Source organism: Phoenix dactylifera, chromosome 12 (assembly GCF_051530095.1).
Source record: "Phoenix dactylifera cultivar Ajwa chromosome 12, Ajwa_hap1_PhDact_Kaust_v1.1, whole genome shotgun sequence".
Taxonomy (NCBI): Eukaryota; Viridiplantae; Streptophyta; class Magnoliopsida; order Arecales; family Arecaceae; genus Phoenix; species Phoenix dactylifera.
Window position 1 is genome coordinate 14,855,001 of NC_143201.1, and position 15,433 is coordinate 14,870,433.

At 36.1% G+C, this 15,433-nt stretch overlaps 1 protein-coding gene across 7 annotated transcripts in view; it reads right to left on the reverse strand.

Annotated features, from left to right (window-relative positions):
* LOC103723913 (uncharacterized) overlaps window positions 1-2,096 on the reverse strand; it is a 2,630-nt gene extending 534 nt beyond the window's left edge. Inside the window, exons 1-5 of one of the 7 annotated variants that reach the window (XM_088708531.2) lie at window positions 1,732-2,096; window positions 1,539-1,591; window positions 1,066-1,355; window positions 718-937; window positions 1-592 (exon numbers count right to left, since the gene is read on the reverse strand). The exon at window positions 1-592 is cut by the window's left edge and continues 534 nt beyond it. In XM_088708531.2, the coding sequence (XP_088564657.2) occupies window positions 1-592; window positions 718-937; window positions 1,066-1,311 (1,058 nt within the window). In that variant the 5' untranslated portion in view covers window positions 1,312-1,355; window positions 1,539-1,591; window positions 1,732-2,096. Of the gene's footprint in view, window positions 593-717; window positions 938-1,065; window positions 1,705-1,731 lie in introns of those variants that run through there. The other 6 variants (XM_088708533.2, XM_088708532.2, XM_026800283.4 and 3 more) reach the window with 6 other exon arrangements.
* Between the last annotated feature and the right edge of the window lie 13,337 nt (window positions 2,097-15,433).

Here is a 15,433-nt window from a genome sequence, read left to right on the forward strand (position 1 = left end):
CTGCTCATCTGGGTTTGCTGAATTCTTTGATCCACCATTCGGTTGGCGACCGAAGTGTTCGACATAGGAAAAGCTCGGCGATAGGCCGGCATAGGAGTATATGATGGAGTTGGCTTTGCAAGTGAATTCCCATTGATCTGCTCCTCCTCATCCTTTTGTTTCTTCTCCTCCAATTGAGGTGGAGGCAATGGTCTGTTTGATGGGTAGGGAGGAAGACTGTTGCTCTTGTCCTTGGAGAAAGCTGGCTCTTGAGAAGTGGTGGATGAGTGCTGCAGTAAGGGCATTGGGGGTAAAATCTTGGGGCCAGTGGAAGGTGGGGGAGATAGGAAACATCTCTGTTGCTGAGGGCATAGAGGATCCATAGACTTCCATTTGTGATGGAATCCTAAAGACTTGAAAGAAGAAGCAGAGGTGCCTTCTCTAGAGACTAACATCAGCCTGCTCCTCTGATGCTGCTGATTTCTGTGTCTCATTGGTTTGCTCTCCTCTTTAGGCCTTAAATTAGATAAAACTCTTGTCACAACCACCTCTTCCTGCTCCTCACTGCTCTCTTTCTCTTTGGCCTGCTGAGAGGAAGAGCCCAAATCTGGCACTACAAATATATAACCATTTGAAGATAAATCACAACAGCTTTGCTTCCAAAGAAAAAAAACACACACACACAGAGAGAGAGAGAGAGAGGGGCACTAGAAAAGGAGAAAGGAACTTGTTTTTTACTTTGTTTAAGAGCAGACCAAGCAGCCATGGCAGCATTCTTCTCAGCTTGCTTCTTAGTCTTTGCTGGCTCACCAGTGAAGCTCATACCAGCAAGCTCCACAGAGCAAGTGAAGACAGGGAGGTGACCAGGGCCAGACCTCACTGTGGTGTAGACAGGGAGCTTCAAGCCAGCCCTGTGAGCAGTCTCTTGGAGAAGGTTCTTGTACACCCCCGTCTCATCCTATCCAACAGGAGCCACAGGACAAAAAGAAGGAAGAAAACTATAATAACAAGAGACAAATAGCTTGCTCCCCATGACCAAAGTAAAGAGGAACATAACAAAATTCTGGGAAGAGAAGAGGGACTTACAAGGACTCGAGCGGCCAGAGACCTTGAAGGACCTCTGGTGGAGAGGTTGGTGAGAGCCACCTCGGCTGCAGCATGCTCTGCCTGCCTTAGAGTGGTGCAATTGCTTGGCCCCTCAAAGATCTCACCATTGAAGTTAACTGAAGCTTTGAACCTTGGTGCATGGTCTGGTCCTTCCCTTATGCAAGCATAGGAGGGGAGATTGAAGCAGCTCCTCTGTGCTAGCTCTTGTAGCTGGTTTTTATACATACCTGCTACCAATGGATCACTTTAAAGCAAACAAAGCATCCAAGCTTACAGGAGGACAAAGAGAACAAGAAAAAGAAGACCTTATGAATCAAAAGCCAGCACAAACAATAAACACATACGAGATTCCAGGAGAAACAAGCGCTTTTAACTCCAAACTTGCAAGACATTAAGAGATACAGCTTTTTAGAAGGTAAGCAGGGAAGAAGCAATGAATAAAAGGTTGTTACCTTTGATTCAAAAAGGCAGCACGGCAGACGAAGAAGAAGCAAAAGCCATGAATCTAGAACACATAGAAAATCCAAACTTAGGGGCGAACAGGAAAAAGAAGAATTTTTGAATCAAAAAGTTGACACTTTTCAGAAAGCAAACAAGGAAGAAGCCATGAACCAGAAGGAGATGAGAATGGAGAGCCCAGCCCACCTTTAAGAAAAGTAGGACGAGGGAACGCAACCTTCCTGGGATTTTGCTTTACAACCTCATGATGGGGCTTCGTATCATCTTGGAAGGGAGAAAAAAGAAAAACTTTCAGAAGCGGTTACTTTATATTTTTGGGTGGGATTTCCCCAAGCGGTCTTGGATTTCCTCTTGCAGTTCAGAGTGGGAGGGGATGGAAACGAGACTCAGGATTTTGTATTTAAGCAGCACAATTTCCAAATGGAGCACGGTTTTCCAGTAGTAGGGAGCGTCCAAAGCCAGCCACCCCGCCGCCATTAATGGGCATTTATAGCTTCTGTAAGCTTTTTGTGGCTTTCCCTCTCACCAATCGTAGCCGTTGGCCTTGCTTTGGGTTTGGGGGTCTCGTAACAGTGGGATTTAAATGCCTTGAAGGGGTTACATGTTCTCCGGTCAAGGCTCTTACTGTGTTCCTTGGGACCAGCCACAGCCCTTGGATCTTTCCATCATTGATTAGTACTGATATAATTTAAAGTTGCTAAGTAGAAATCACCATTAAACCTTTTACGGCTCGCTTGGCCACCTCAAACGTGCCTTCGATTGCCACCGAGACGACGGCACGCTTAGGATGGGACTAAAATTTCACAAAAGTGATTCAAATTTGAAATATGTAATACTTCCCATCCGATTTCGCCGATGAAGTTACCATCTTCGTTGGTACCAAAATAGTGCTAGAATAATGTATTTATGTATGAGGCAATCTATGAATCGGAAAGGAGATGCAGAAACTTGTGATCTAGATGGAACGTTTTTGGTAGAAAAAAATTAGTGAGGGCTCTACATGGATAAATTTATCACTTCGTATCTTCTCTTTTTATATATATAAAAAAAAGCCTGTGCTCCGTAAGCCAAATGGGTATTATTGAAATAGAAATAAATTAAAATAAAACTTAGAATAAAATTTGGATACCAAAAAAATCAATAATTAAATTTTTAGAAATTAGGATATTTTTATTTTTCTATAACTTCTCCAACTAAATATAGAATGATTGGTGGTTACTCGTTTCGATGCCATTTTAAAGCCTGACTCTTTCCAACCAAGTATACTCCAAAAACTATTATTTTTGTATTGATCGAGTGGGGTCCATGCAAAGGCACTCTTGGAGAAATTTTGGTGCCACATTGATACAATCCAAAATTATAGTTAGGCACAATTTATGCAAAGATAGTATGGTCAAACACAATTCTAATGATGTTGTTGGACGCAATTTATGAACCATTGAAGGCACGTGGGTGCACGTTAGCCCGCCGCTAGGTCAGGGTGATGGGAGGCTGGCGTAACCATCACCGACCCAAAAGGTTCCATTACTGTTCTTCTTCTTCTTTTCAGAGGCAAAAGAAAAGCTCCACCTTACCCGCCTTGTACATGTGCACGTAATACATTATACCATATACCATGGAAACATTATTGAAACAGTAGTTAATCTCTCAACTATTATACAAAAAAAAAAAAAAACTAAACTGTCCCATGTGTTTCCAATGATCAAATGTTAAAAGAAACATTTAACCTACTACGTTGCTTAGTTTGAGAGGCAGTGCTAGGTTAAACTATAGAATTTTTTTTTGCATGGATATTCTTCTAAAATTTTAAATTTATGTGAATATTTTTTTAAAATTTATATTTATTTTTGTATTTTTATAAAATATTGTTTTTGTAAAAATACCTCTAATATAACGGTTCTTCTGTAAATAAAAACTATATCTATTTAATTAAAAATAAAATAAAATTATTTAAAATTATTTTTTTGTCCTCCATTACGATCGTCTTATAAATATTTCTTTTTGCACATCTACCCATTAAGAATATTTTAGTTATTTTAATTTAAAATCATTAATTTTTTAATAGTATTAGATGGCGTAGGTATATATATAAAAACAAAGATAAAAAAAAAGTAGAATAGCAAAATAAGTGTTTTATGAGGGTATACATGTAAATATCAGTTTTAGAAAGATATTCATGCAAAATTTGATATATAGGAAGGTATTTATGTAAAATAATTCTTAAACTATTACCAACCAAAAAGCTCAATTACTTATAATCAACAAAGGCAAAAAAAAAAAAAAAAAATCCCACCATATATGTCTTATATATGTTCATGTAATATTAACCATGTATTATGAAGTCCCTTAAGATATCGATTCAATCAAACATTCGACCATCTTAAATGCGATAGAACGTGAAAAGAGACCCAGTAAAGCTTGTTTTTAGATTAGTATTTCGGTCGAGAGTCTCGGTTCCTGCCTGGTGCCAGAAAAAAAAAAAAAAGGAAAGAAGAAAAAAAAAAGTTAGTGCTGTAATGGAAAACTCAAACAGCGGCCTTTTACGGTCATTAAAAAAATATATTCTATTTTCATGCTTTATTTATCTATTTTATTGGAAAGGTTTTTTTGACTTGTTTCGGAAGAAGAAAAAAAAAAAAAAAGACTTAGACATAAAATATTTAGAAGTGAACCGGTCTTTTATGTGCATAGCGTGCAAAGTGTGTAGAAGCGGCTCAATACATTTAGGGGCCTAAGATAAACTCACTAAAGAAAATCATTTTTTTTCCATTTTGTTTTTAAAGTATTTCTGTAGTGGGCCGATTTAAAACAAACTCACTAAAAAGATTTTCTTTTCTTTTCTTTTTTTTTCTGTTTTATCTTTAAGACCTTTCCTGCGGTAGGTTTTCTTTAGGCCGAGGCATTAGGCGACCGCCTCAGTTGCCTAAACGTTGGGCCGGCCCTGAGAGTGTGACAATGAGTTTAAGACTTTTGTTATTTGAGAAATAATATGGACTATTAGCTCTTGACCACCAATTACTTGTCTATAATTGTGAGAGTGCAATGCATAGCTGGTAAATACTATAATCAGCTAGGACATATTAAGTCTTATTGTAGCCAGCAAGTTTGCAATCAGAAATACCAACAATTCAATATTTAATTTATTTAACAGTATGTGGTCAAAATTCTTACAAATCTATTATTAGAGATAGCATTAATTTTTGTAAATTTAAATTCTTTTTTAATTTTGTAGTCCTAGTGTGTTTCATTTTTATCAGGTTTCTATTTCTTGCCAGACTTTATAAGGGGGGCTAAGGTTTCATTCACAGTAGACTTGTTTCAATAAATTAATAAAATTTTTGTGGACTTTTCTTCCATTTTCCAATTTTTGTTTCTTGTACTTCTTCTCTTTTTACACCAAGTGGTGCTGCCTATGTCAATAACCTCCCTAGGTATATCGAAAATATTTAAGATATCAACATGTATGCTTAAGTTTTTTTTGAAAGTATAAACATTGATGAAGTTATAATGATGGTCAGATCAAAAGATAGTTGCACAGAAAAATCCAATTTATTTCCTTGGCTTCCAAAAGAGAAGGGGTCTCTCTTTACCAACTCTGATGCATTAGTGAAGCTACATGGGGCTTTGGGAGGAGCTTAACGCCATTACTCGCTTTCCTTGTGTTCAATCTTTATAGATAGAAAGGGATTCATCAACAATACTGGCGAGTCGAGGTCAAAACTATAAAGATTAGATTACTTAATTTGGCTGCCCCATTAGCTGAGATGGTTGGCTACTAATTATGTTCTTTCCCTATCGTGTGTATAAAGAGGCCCATTACATACCAGAAAAGAGGCTAATAGCTAATTGCTGGCATGTCGTCATTTTCCATTTCTTTTCCAAGTGCTCATAGATCTTGATAAAGGTGCAGTTGTGCTTTATAGGGAGGTGAAGCCTCAACAACAATGGATAGGTACAAATCTCTCAACTAACTGGAGATTTATATTAGAAATTATTACTATTTTAAATGGAAATTCCAAACACTCGCTCAAATACATGCATACATACATATATGTATGTAAATATCAATAGAATTTGTGAAAATATTAAACCTAATTAGGTGATATGCGGTTACGGAGCTAGAAATTTCATTCGGAGGGGCATTGTGTTAATATATGTATATGATATATCTTAGTTATACTTTATTTATTATTAATAAATAAATAAATAAATAACTTAATTTTTTAATTAAAAACTTATATTTTTTGCTTCCTTTCACTAAACTACTTTTAGTTATAAGTTTATAACTATGATTCATCTCCAATTCCCTTTTTCCTTTCATGTGGAATCAAATCTGCATTAATCCCCATATCTCCTCTAAGAAAGTATCCAATGCATAATTAAGGGCTCATTTAGTTCGCGGAAAAAAAGATAGGAAAGTGTGACCAACGGAAAAGTAATGAGATGCCTCCTGTTTGGTTGGAGTTTTTAAAGGAAAGAGTTAGAAAAATTGTATTTCCACGAGAATATGATTCCTATGTTTTATGAGAAAGTTTTTTCCATGAGAAACATGAAAAGTTACTTTCTCATGAGCCAGAAATTACTTCATTTTTATTTTTTTCCAAAAAAGCCCTTCAGCATTAAAGAGGCATTAAAGACATAATTTTTATTAAAAGTATAATAGAAATTACACATAACTTTTTCAGAAAAAATAGATGACCAACCAAACATAAGCACTTTGAAAATATATTATTTTCTCATTGTCAACTAAATATACCAAATATATTTTTTCAGGCATTTTTTTTTTAGAAATTTACTTTTTAAAAATTATACTTTAGAAGGGAAAATGCTTCTCGTGAGCTAAATGAGCCCTAGGGCTCGTTCCTATTCATATAAACAAAAAAAATTATGTACCAGTGGTTTAGACAACTTGTGACGGCGTAAATAGGGGGGGCTGGGTTTTCTCCCTTGTTTTCCTTCCTGCTCTTCCCCAAGGAAGCCATTTTTGGCCGCTAGGAAGAGAGAGCTTGGGGGCTGGCCGTCGAATTCCTTCTAGTTTTGAACCAACCATCTCTTCCGCGCGTCTCCATTTTGGCCGCTCGAAAGGAGGTTGGACCTTCCTTCCTTGCCCAATGGCGTCGCGTGCCTCCATTTTTGAGCAGGGGAAGATCTCCTATATATCCACCGAACTTCCGTCTCGTCTTTTTCCCCTTTTCCTTCGTGTTTTGCCGTCGCGCTCTCGCCCCCGCACCCTCATTGGACATCTCTCTCTCTCTCTCTCTCTCCCTCCTCGACGTTGTCAAGCCACCCCCTTTTCTCCTCTCCTCTCTTCTCTCCCTCCCTCTTTCTTTCCTTCATGTGAATGCCTCCGCTGTCTTGCTCCTTATCTCTCATTCTCTCTCTCTTGCACGGTCTCTCTTTCTCCTTATTTCTCTCTCTCCCACTCTATATGTCTCTCTCCTTGCTCTCTCTCGAGTCTCTTGCACCCGGATGATCTGCATAGGGCCGACCCCCATGTTCTCACTCTTTTAACCTCCTATGTCCCTCTTTCTTTCTGTCTCCGCCTCTCTATCTTCCTCTTTTTGTCTCTCTAAACTGGTTTACTTAGTTTTTTTTGTAGATTTAGGAAAGCGCAGAGCACTTGAAGAAGGCTTGTCGGTTCCGGGGACTGATCCCACCACCATCAAGGTAATTACTATCCCTTTGTTCCCACTATTCTTAGATTAGGGGCTCGTTTGGTTCACGGAAAACATTTTTTTCTCCTAGGAATATAATTCTTGGGAAGCAGATTCCTTGAAAGAGGATGTCTGAAAAAGTATATGTTTGGTTGACAATGGAAAAGTGACAGATTTCCAGAGTGCTTATGTTTGGTTGGCCATCTACTTTTCTGGAGAAGTTATGTGTAATTTCTATTATACCCTTAATAAAAATTAGGTATTTAATGCCTCTTTAATGTTGAAGAGCTTTCTTGGAAAAAGATAAAAATAGATGGATTTTCGGCTCATGGAAAAGTAACTTTTTCATGTTTCTCATGAGAAAATTTTTTCCATGAAATGTGGGAATCAGATTCCCATAGGAATACAATTTTTCCGTTTCTCTCCTTTGAAAACTCTAACCAAATAAGAGGCATCTTATTATTTTTTCGTTGACCACACTTTTCCCCCTCTTTTTCCGTGAACCAAACGAGCCCTAGGGGGTAGATGACATCCGAAGAACTAGATTAGGTTTGGGACATGCACCTAGATCCTGGTCTGTTGGTCCCGTGGCCTGATTTAGATCCTTTCTGATTTATGGAAGCTCGGGTGGGCCCCATGAACCTGGGAACCTTTCATATACCCGAGATTTTGAATAATATGTGGTTGCCGTGGGGGAAAACCTAATCATTGATTGATTGTATTTGTATAAGCCATGCATAGCATTTTGGAGGAAATTCTATCTTACGACCTAATTATAAATACCTGTATCCTAGTATTCGATCATGCAAGTGAACAATTTTATAACGCATAACTTGACATGCAAATATTAATCTAAGTATTGAAATTTAATTATGAATAATATTCATTTTATTTATAATTAATGTTATATGCTCTATACAAATAAATCTTGAATTACTGGATTAAGCATGAAATAAATTTCATGGGCATGAACAACATTTTTTTACTACATTAGAATATTGTCAATTTTATTGGTTGTGATGTATCCTCTCTAGTTTAGTTATGATCACACGGTTTAGGATTTAGTCTTTTTTTGGGTCTTTAGTAGGATGATCACTAGTGTATGCTAGTTGATAACATGTTGCAATTAGAAGCTAGTTTTCTTTTAGGCCACGCTAGTAAGGCGATCACTGATATAGGCTATTGTGGGCATGTTTTCCGTATGATTTTAGAGCTAGTTCCTTTGGGGCCTTCAGTAGGGCAATAACTAGTGCATGATGATGGGTGGCATATTGTAGTCAAGATCTAGACCCTTTGGGGGCTTGCCATGGGTCGATCATGGCTATTGCATAAAGGCTAGGAAAGAATATGAATGATTGAGTACATTGATTTGATTTTATTTTATTTTTAACTAGATGCATTGAACATTTTTGATATATATATATATATATATTCTCCAACATGCCTTTATTTATAAACCAAAACTCTTATATTATGATTATTGAGTTTTGTGCATATTATGTTTAATCAAATTAAAGGTAGAGGTGATTTATTGAGCTTTTTAGCTCACTTTTATTTTTTTTACCTAATAAAAGGGCTTGATTTTGGGCCTTGAGCAAGAGGACAAGGACTAAAAGCAACCTCTTTTCTTTTGTAATAAATATCTATATAATCCACGTAGAACATGCTTGAAAATAATGTTGGATCTTGATTTATGAATGTCTTTCTAAGAAAGCTTAGTATTTTAGTTTATCTGCATCAATACTATATGTAACTTATTTTAGGCCTTACATGTCTTGTGGACGACATTTTGTAGGGGTGTGGCCTTCGTCTGTCGTGTGCCCACTCGTACTAGTGGGACGGGCGTGGCACAACTATTCATTCGATCCAAAATTATCCAAATCCATTTCAAAAATGGATGTTTTATGCTATATAAATACTATCAAATGAGAATTGGACCCATATTTCCCGCATGCACCATTAACCTCTAGAATTTTAGAAAATAATTTGGTATTACCATTAATTTTCTTTTTCTGAGGGAAGTTATCGCTATTAATGTCTGACTTACCCTGTTGACTTTCACATGACTACCAGTTGATCTTCTTTTAGTTACCTAAAATTTGTTGCTCACAATGCATATTTTTTTATGATTGTTATTTCTGACAAGACATATTTATGATGCAATCAAGTTATCTTTTACAAATATATTTCTTATAGCTTTTGATTGGTTTGCACTTGCCAGATTTGCTCCAACAAACACAATGCTTCATTTTATTTTATTTTAAAGAGATAATAGATCAGGTTTGCATTCAGGCATCTTTACCCATTTAAAATATCAAGTAAGTACTGATCATGCCAAAACCTAACTGACCAATCTATTTCCTAGTTGATTAAGTTTCTTTTGTTATTCTAGGGTGTTAGATGTAAACTTTCTATCTGCGCTAATAAAACAAGATGAGACGAGGAAAAATTAAAGAAAGAAAATCTTAATTTTGAAAGCGAAAAAGTCATGATCTTGGGTCAGCAATATTTTGCTTATGGGTGCAAATAAACGAAGCCGTTTGTGAATGGCTTGAGCTTGCCTGTCAATGGCCTTGTTTGCGAGGATCCGTGTAGGTGTGTGTTTAGTCCCACGTCGGTTATGCACTGGGTAGATCTTGGGTACTTATATAGGATTAAAGAACCCAAATAATATCTTTCAGCTAGCCATTTTTATTAAAATTTAAATAATTTAACGACGAGATTTATTGTCGTTTCATTTTTGAGTGAGATCCTGGGTTGTTACAAATAATATCAAAGCGGACATAGCCCATGACCTATGTGGACTAAGGGACACTATAGCACAAGCCCATTAGGGTTGACCACAGGCCAATCGTGATGTTGGTGATTAGATTTGAATGGATTTACCATCCTCACCAGGGCTTAAAATCTAGGGAGTATGCGAAGATCTGTATGGGCGTGTGTTTAGTCCCATATTGGCTATGCATTATGTAGATATTGGTAATTTATACAGGATTAAGGAATCTAAATAATACCTTTCGGCTAGCCATTTTGGGTGATCATGTTTAAACAACGAGTTTGGAAAAGTTTGATCAAACAAGTAATATAATATAAGCTGCTTGGAAAAGTTTGATCAAACAAGTAATATAAGCTGCTTGAATAATACATCATATCAAACATGGCTCAAGCTCGATTGAATATTTTATATAAGGAGCTAATCTGAAGCTACTATTAGGCAGCCGACATAGGTTCATATGCACTTTTCCTTATTTCAAACTTTATACGCACTAAACCATGTTTCTCTAACCACCCCTCCTCTTCTTTCTTGTCCTTTTATCCCTCTCCTTCAAAACACATGCATGACGTTTTGACATTCAAGCAGAACTCCTCATCCTTCTCCATGTCCTTCTTCCAAGAACTGGAAGCAAGATTTTGTCTTATATCACATGTTAGCTTGTATTGAGATGGAAGATGGCATTCTGAATAGCAACAAAGTACTGTTGTTTGAGAAGCTGAACACTTAAGTGAATGGTGATCGATGGGCGCTCCACTGATTTTAGAAGCGCCCTTGAGGAGGGGGAAGTTAGGATGCTCTATAATGTTAGAGTTTTAATTAAAAAAATAAATTTAAAAAATAATTAAAAAAATCAATCTTATCCCTTAATTGTTAGTTTTTTCAAAAGCTTTAAAATTTCTTCCTTTTTTCAATCCTATATCGAATATGTGAATGCAAGTCTTCTTGCCTAAATGGAAATCCTTTTCTAAGAAGCCCAAATCGAACTTTGTGGGAAGTGGGCTCGGTTGCAGTCTAGCAGAGGCCCCTCGATCCAAGCAAGATCTTTTTAATTTTTTGATTTTGTTCTTTGTAGATTTTTCTTTCGTAACATTGTTTTTTAGGAGAAGATAAAATAATATACAAGTTATTGTTTGTAGATTTTTCTTTCATAACATTGTCTTTAGGAGAAGATAACATAATATACATATTAGCAATATAGCGATTTCTATGTCATATTCCTCCAATGGTGGAATTTGATGTGCTTGCTTGCTGATTTTGTTTATGCAAATGAAGATGGAAGTTTAAGATGCCTAAAAATATGTCTAAAATTTCTATTTTTATTTATATATGTCTTAAATTTTCATCTCTATTAACATTTATCAGAACTTTCATCCAAGGTTTCAAATAATGAAATCAAATATTGGACCGATTTATTGCTGGAACAGTATAGTATTGGATAACAACATATAGTATGGAACTATGTCCCACACTGACATACGTGTCAAAAATTTGCAAGAATATTACCGTCCCATTCATACCATCTTAGTGCAGTAGTATTTGAAACCTTACTTTTATCTCTATTTATATTTTTAAAAATTTTGCATTGAATTGACAAAATGTTCTAAAAACCATATATCAATAATTTTCATATCTTTTTTGTTCCTTCGCAGTTAGCATAACTCTCAGTTGATTCCATCCCAAATTAAATATATTATAGGGAGATTTGTAGAAACTTATGGAAAATCATACATAAAGCTATCTCATGCTTTTAATACTGCACCAAACCAACTCTATAACTTGCATCATGTACTTGGGAAGTCAAGATAACTAATTTCCTCGATATGATTCCTGTCAATAATAAATATTAGAGAAACCTTTTTATAATAGCTTTTCAAAATTAGTTATAGTTTCTCTATATAAAAATATAATATATGTGGGTTGTAATTGCACAAGAAACTATTCTTAAGGAGATTCCCCTATAATCAATTGATGCTCTTTTATTGACCGAATTATTATGTTATTTCTTTTACATGTATACAATGTTGTTTATAATTTCATCAAAAGCTATTACTCATGGGTTTTGGTTGCCATAAATCAATATATTTTTATTGATATTATTTTTTTTTTGATCCTTTCATATATGCATGTGCTTTGCGTGGGTTTAAGGCTTGCCTAGGATTATAGCCTTGATGGTGATAATGGTTCCAATCTGGATACATGGGTGAGATCGAAAATTTGACCTAAAATGTGATACCCATCAACCCAATGTGCCTGTTTTGGGTCGGGTCCGATATAGCCCCATGACATCATGACAAAGACATCGCAAAGGCCACATGTACGTACAAAGATACACGTACCCGTGTCGAGGGATAACACTTTTCCTTTTTGCAATTAGAATCAAGTTTCCCTCCAATGTTTCAAATGGGTAAAAAAGAAAAAAAAAACTTCATCAATCAAAAATCAAATATTTCAAATACACCAAGTTTTTGATCGATCTTTTAATTTTCACTCCTAGTAATTAAGTTTGGTGGTTGCAGCATATAGAAGAAGATGAATAGGTGAGAGCCTTGCATTGTAGTGGGTCAAGAGTGAAGTTAGGTGGGGCCCTCATAAATATGAGGCACTATATGGCATGTTTAGTTCTAATATTGCAACAAAATGATTGTTTGATTATTTATCAACTTGAAAACTTTTGTTATTCAAATTGGTGCAAAGTGGACTTCTAAACCTAGATGTGACAGATACCTCACCCTCCTTCCAACAATGTGGACCCTGCCTTGCAGGCGTCACATGAAGTCCAGCTGAGGTCTGCATCATAGGAGTGGGGGTCTGTGGGTGGGACTGTAGGTGTTGGAAAAACATGCACATGCCTATGCAAGAAGCCTTACTTCTGTAATAACTGCCATTTGTTCAGTATTTTGCTTCAGTGGTTTCTACAATATGGAAGAATGTTGAACATATGAATGTTGAAATATTCATAGAGTAATAATACTTGTCACTTTCTGAATTATAAATGGCTACCAGAGAGGGCTGTCAAACTGTTTGGAGAAGTGTCATTCTCTTCAAGGTGAAAATCTTTAGTTGTTTGCTATACTTCCAACAAAATTTTGACAGCGGAAAGTCTCTAAGAAGAATTGGTCTCATCTGCATTGCTGTGATATGTGTTGATTGGAGTTGGTTTGCTAGACTACTTGGATTTAGATGTCTTCCTGCCAATTCGAAAGAGACATGGACAGTTTGGAGTTCAGCTCAGGCTAATCAAAGCTTCAAAAAATGGAGTGGCTTGAAATAAACTCCAGAATGTTTCGAAACAATCATCATTCATCTAGAGAAGTATTGGAGAGTGTTCTATTCTTGATTAAAGACCGGACTTAGGTGGTTTCTGCATGCATTTAGGGGGAAAAGTTGAGACCTGTTTTAGATCTATTGCCTTGGTAGTTTTGTGAAACTCCTTTTATCCTTTTGAATGTTTTCTTGTACTGACTTGGTTAGCCTAGGTTAGTCGTTGCTCCTCTACTAAATTTGGATTGGGCTTTTTTCCCCAATTCTTTTCCTTAAAGAAAAAAAGAAATATTTGCAGCAAGCTTTTGTCAAAATGAATTTTAATACAACCCAAGCTGAAGGTGAAAACAATCTTTTGATAGGAAGAAGGTTTTTCTCTATCATTTCTTATGCGCCGGTATTTACATTAGCCTTGCTTCCTAAGATATTATGCCATTAAATAATAAGTTTTTAAGGTCTTGCTAATGGTTCATGTATGTTGATTAACAGAGTTCAAGAAACAGATGGATATGATAAGCTTTAACAAAATGTGGGGGAATCCCATAATTGAGAAAAGCCAACACAGTGCTTTGTTTTGTGGCTTGCCATGTTCATGTAGATGAACCATGGCCCAGATACATGTAATGAGCGAAATATATATGGGTTGGATGGATAGAGGAGAAAGGTCCACAAAATGCTGAGTTTGGTCTGTCTTGAGAGAAATATAGCTCAGGCTTGGCCCAATCCTTCCCACCATTATATAAGAATCAAGGCAAAAGTGCAACAAACTTAAGAACAATTCCCAGCAGCAACTCTGATGAGACTGAAGAGGGGGTCTTTTTGTTGTTGTAAACTATAAATACTCAAAATTTCTGTGCAAAGACTATCACTTTTCAGAACTTCAGAGCTACTCATATATACTGCAAACTATGTGATCCTAGGTAGCTCTGCTGAAGTGTTCAGTTTCAGTCCACAGAGCAACAAATGCAGGCAATCAATTAATTCTGGTACACTTTAGTACTTAGAGATCAATTTATTTGTCTCTTGTTATATAGATCATGTGCCCAGGACAAGAGCAAGGACATATGCATTGTTAATGAGCAGTATTATCGAAAGCTCCATGAGCTTAAATCAAGAGAAATAAATCAGAAAACCCTAACATGGACAGCCCATATTTCAACTATTTGGGATTTGCTTGAGTCGTTCACCATTCATTTCTAGCAAGATAAATGTCTATCATTTGAAATCTTTTCTTCGGAAGTCTACATCCTTAGTCATTGTAGAAACACTCATGCTCCCGTACTGCTTTCACATGAAGATAAGTATAGGTATAAACATGGTTCAATTCGTGCTGGTAAATGGCCACCAAGATAAATTCTGTCATATTTTGTCATGCATCGGTAAAGTGCAACAGGTCGTCTTAAGGTTTCTCCTCACAGCTTTAAAAATATGAATGTCTTAATATTTAAATTTGTCATTCTCGTGGAATTAAGGTGGCCAGCCATTCACTATCCCAGTGCTCAGCATGGCTTGCAGGTCTTAATCCATTATGCCCCTTATTTCCGTTGGGCTAAGAAGAAGAGTGAATTGAACTAGGCTTTTATTTCATTTTGCTTGCAATCAAAATTTGCAGTCCTGTACAGTTCAATTTTTTATCCATACGATGCCATGGAACGCATTAATTCCATGCAGGTCCATTTTGAATTCCAAATTCTTTTTTTTCTTCTGATTTTTTGATAGAAAAGGTAGGTGACCCACCCAGAATTTATTAATATGAAAGGAAGAAGTACAAAAGTAGTCCCACAAAACCGCAGGCCAAAGGTGCCCGAGAAACCAGAATTAAAAGGCAATGAGGTCTCGTCAAAAAGTTTGACAATCATGCAGAGGGAAGAATGACTTTACACATGCCAACCATCTGCAATTGGAGGAGAGAAAGACAAAAGAATAGGTGCATACATTTGTACGTTGCGAGCAAGTTTAACACTGAAGGGCTCTTAGGACCGGTTTGGAGAGTTTTTAAGTAGGTCAGAAAATATATATTTTTTTATCTTTTAAAAATATTTTTAGATAAAATAAAAATATTTGATAAAAAAATTAAAAAGTTGTTTTAGCTTTACTAAAAAGCTGAAACGAGAGATGTTTTAAAATGGAGCTTTTTTGGAAAAGCACTTTTATCTTACATCAGAAAGCTGTTTTGATTTATAATTTTTTTTAAAAA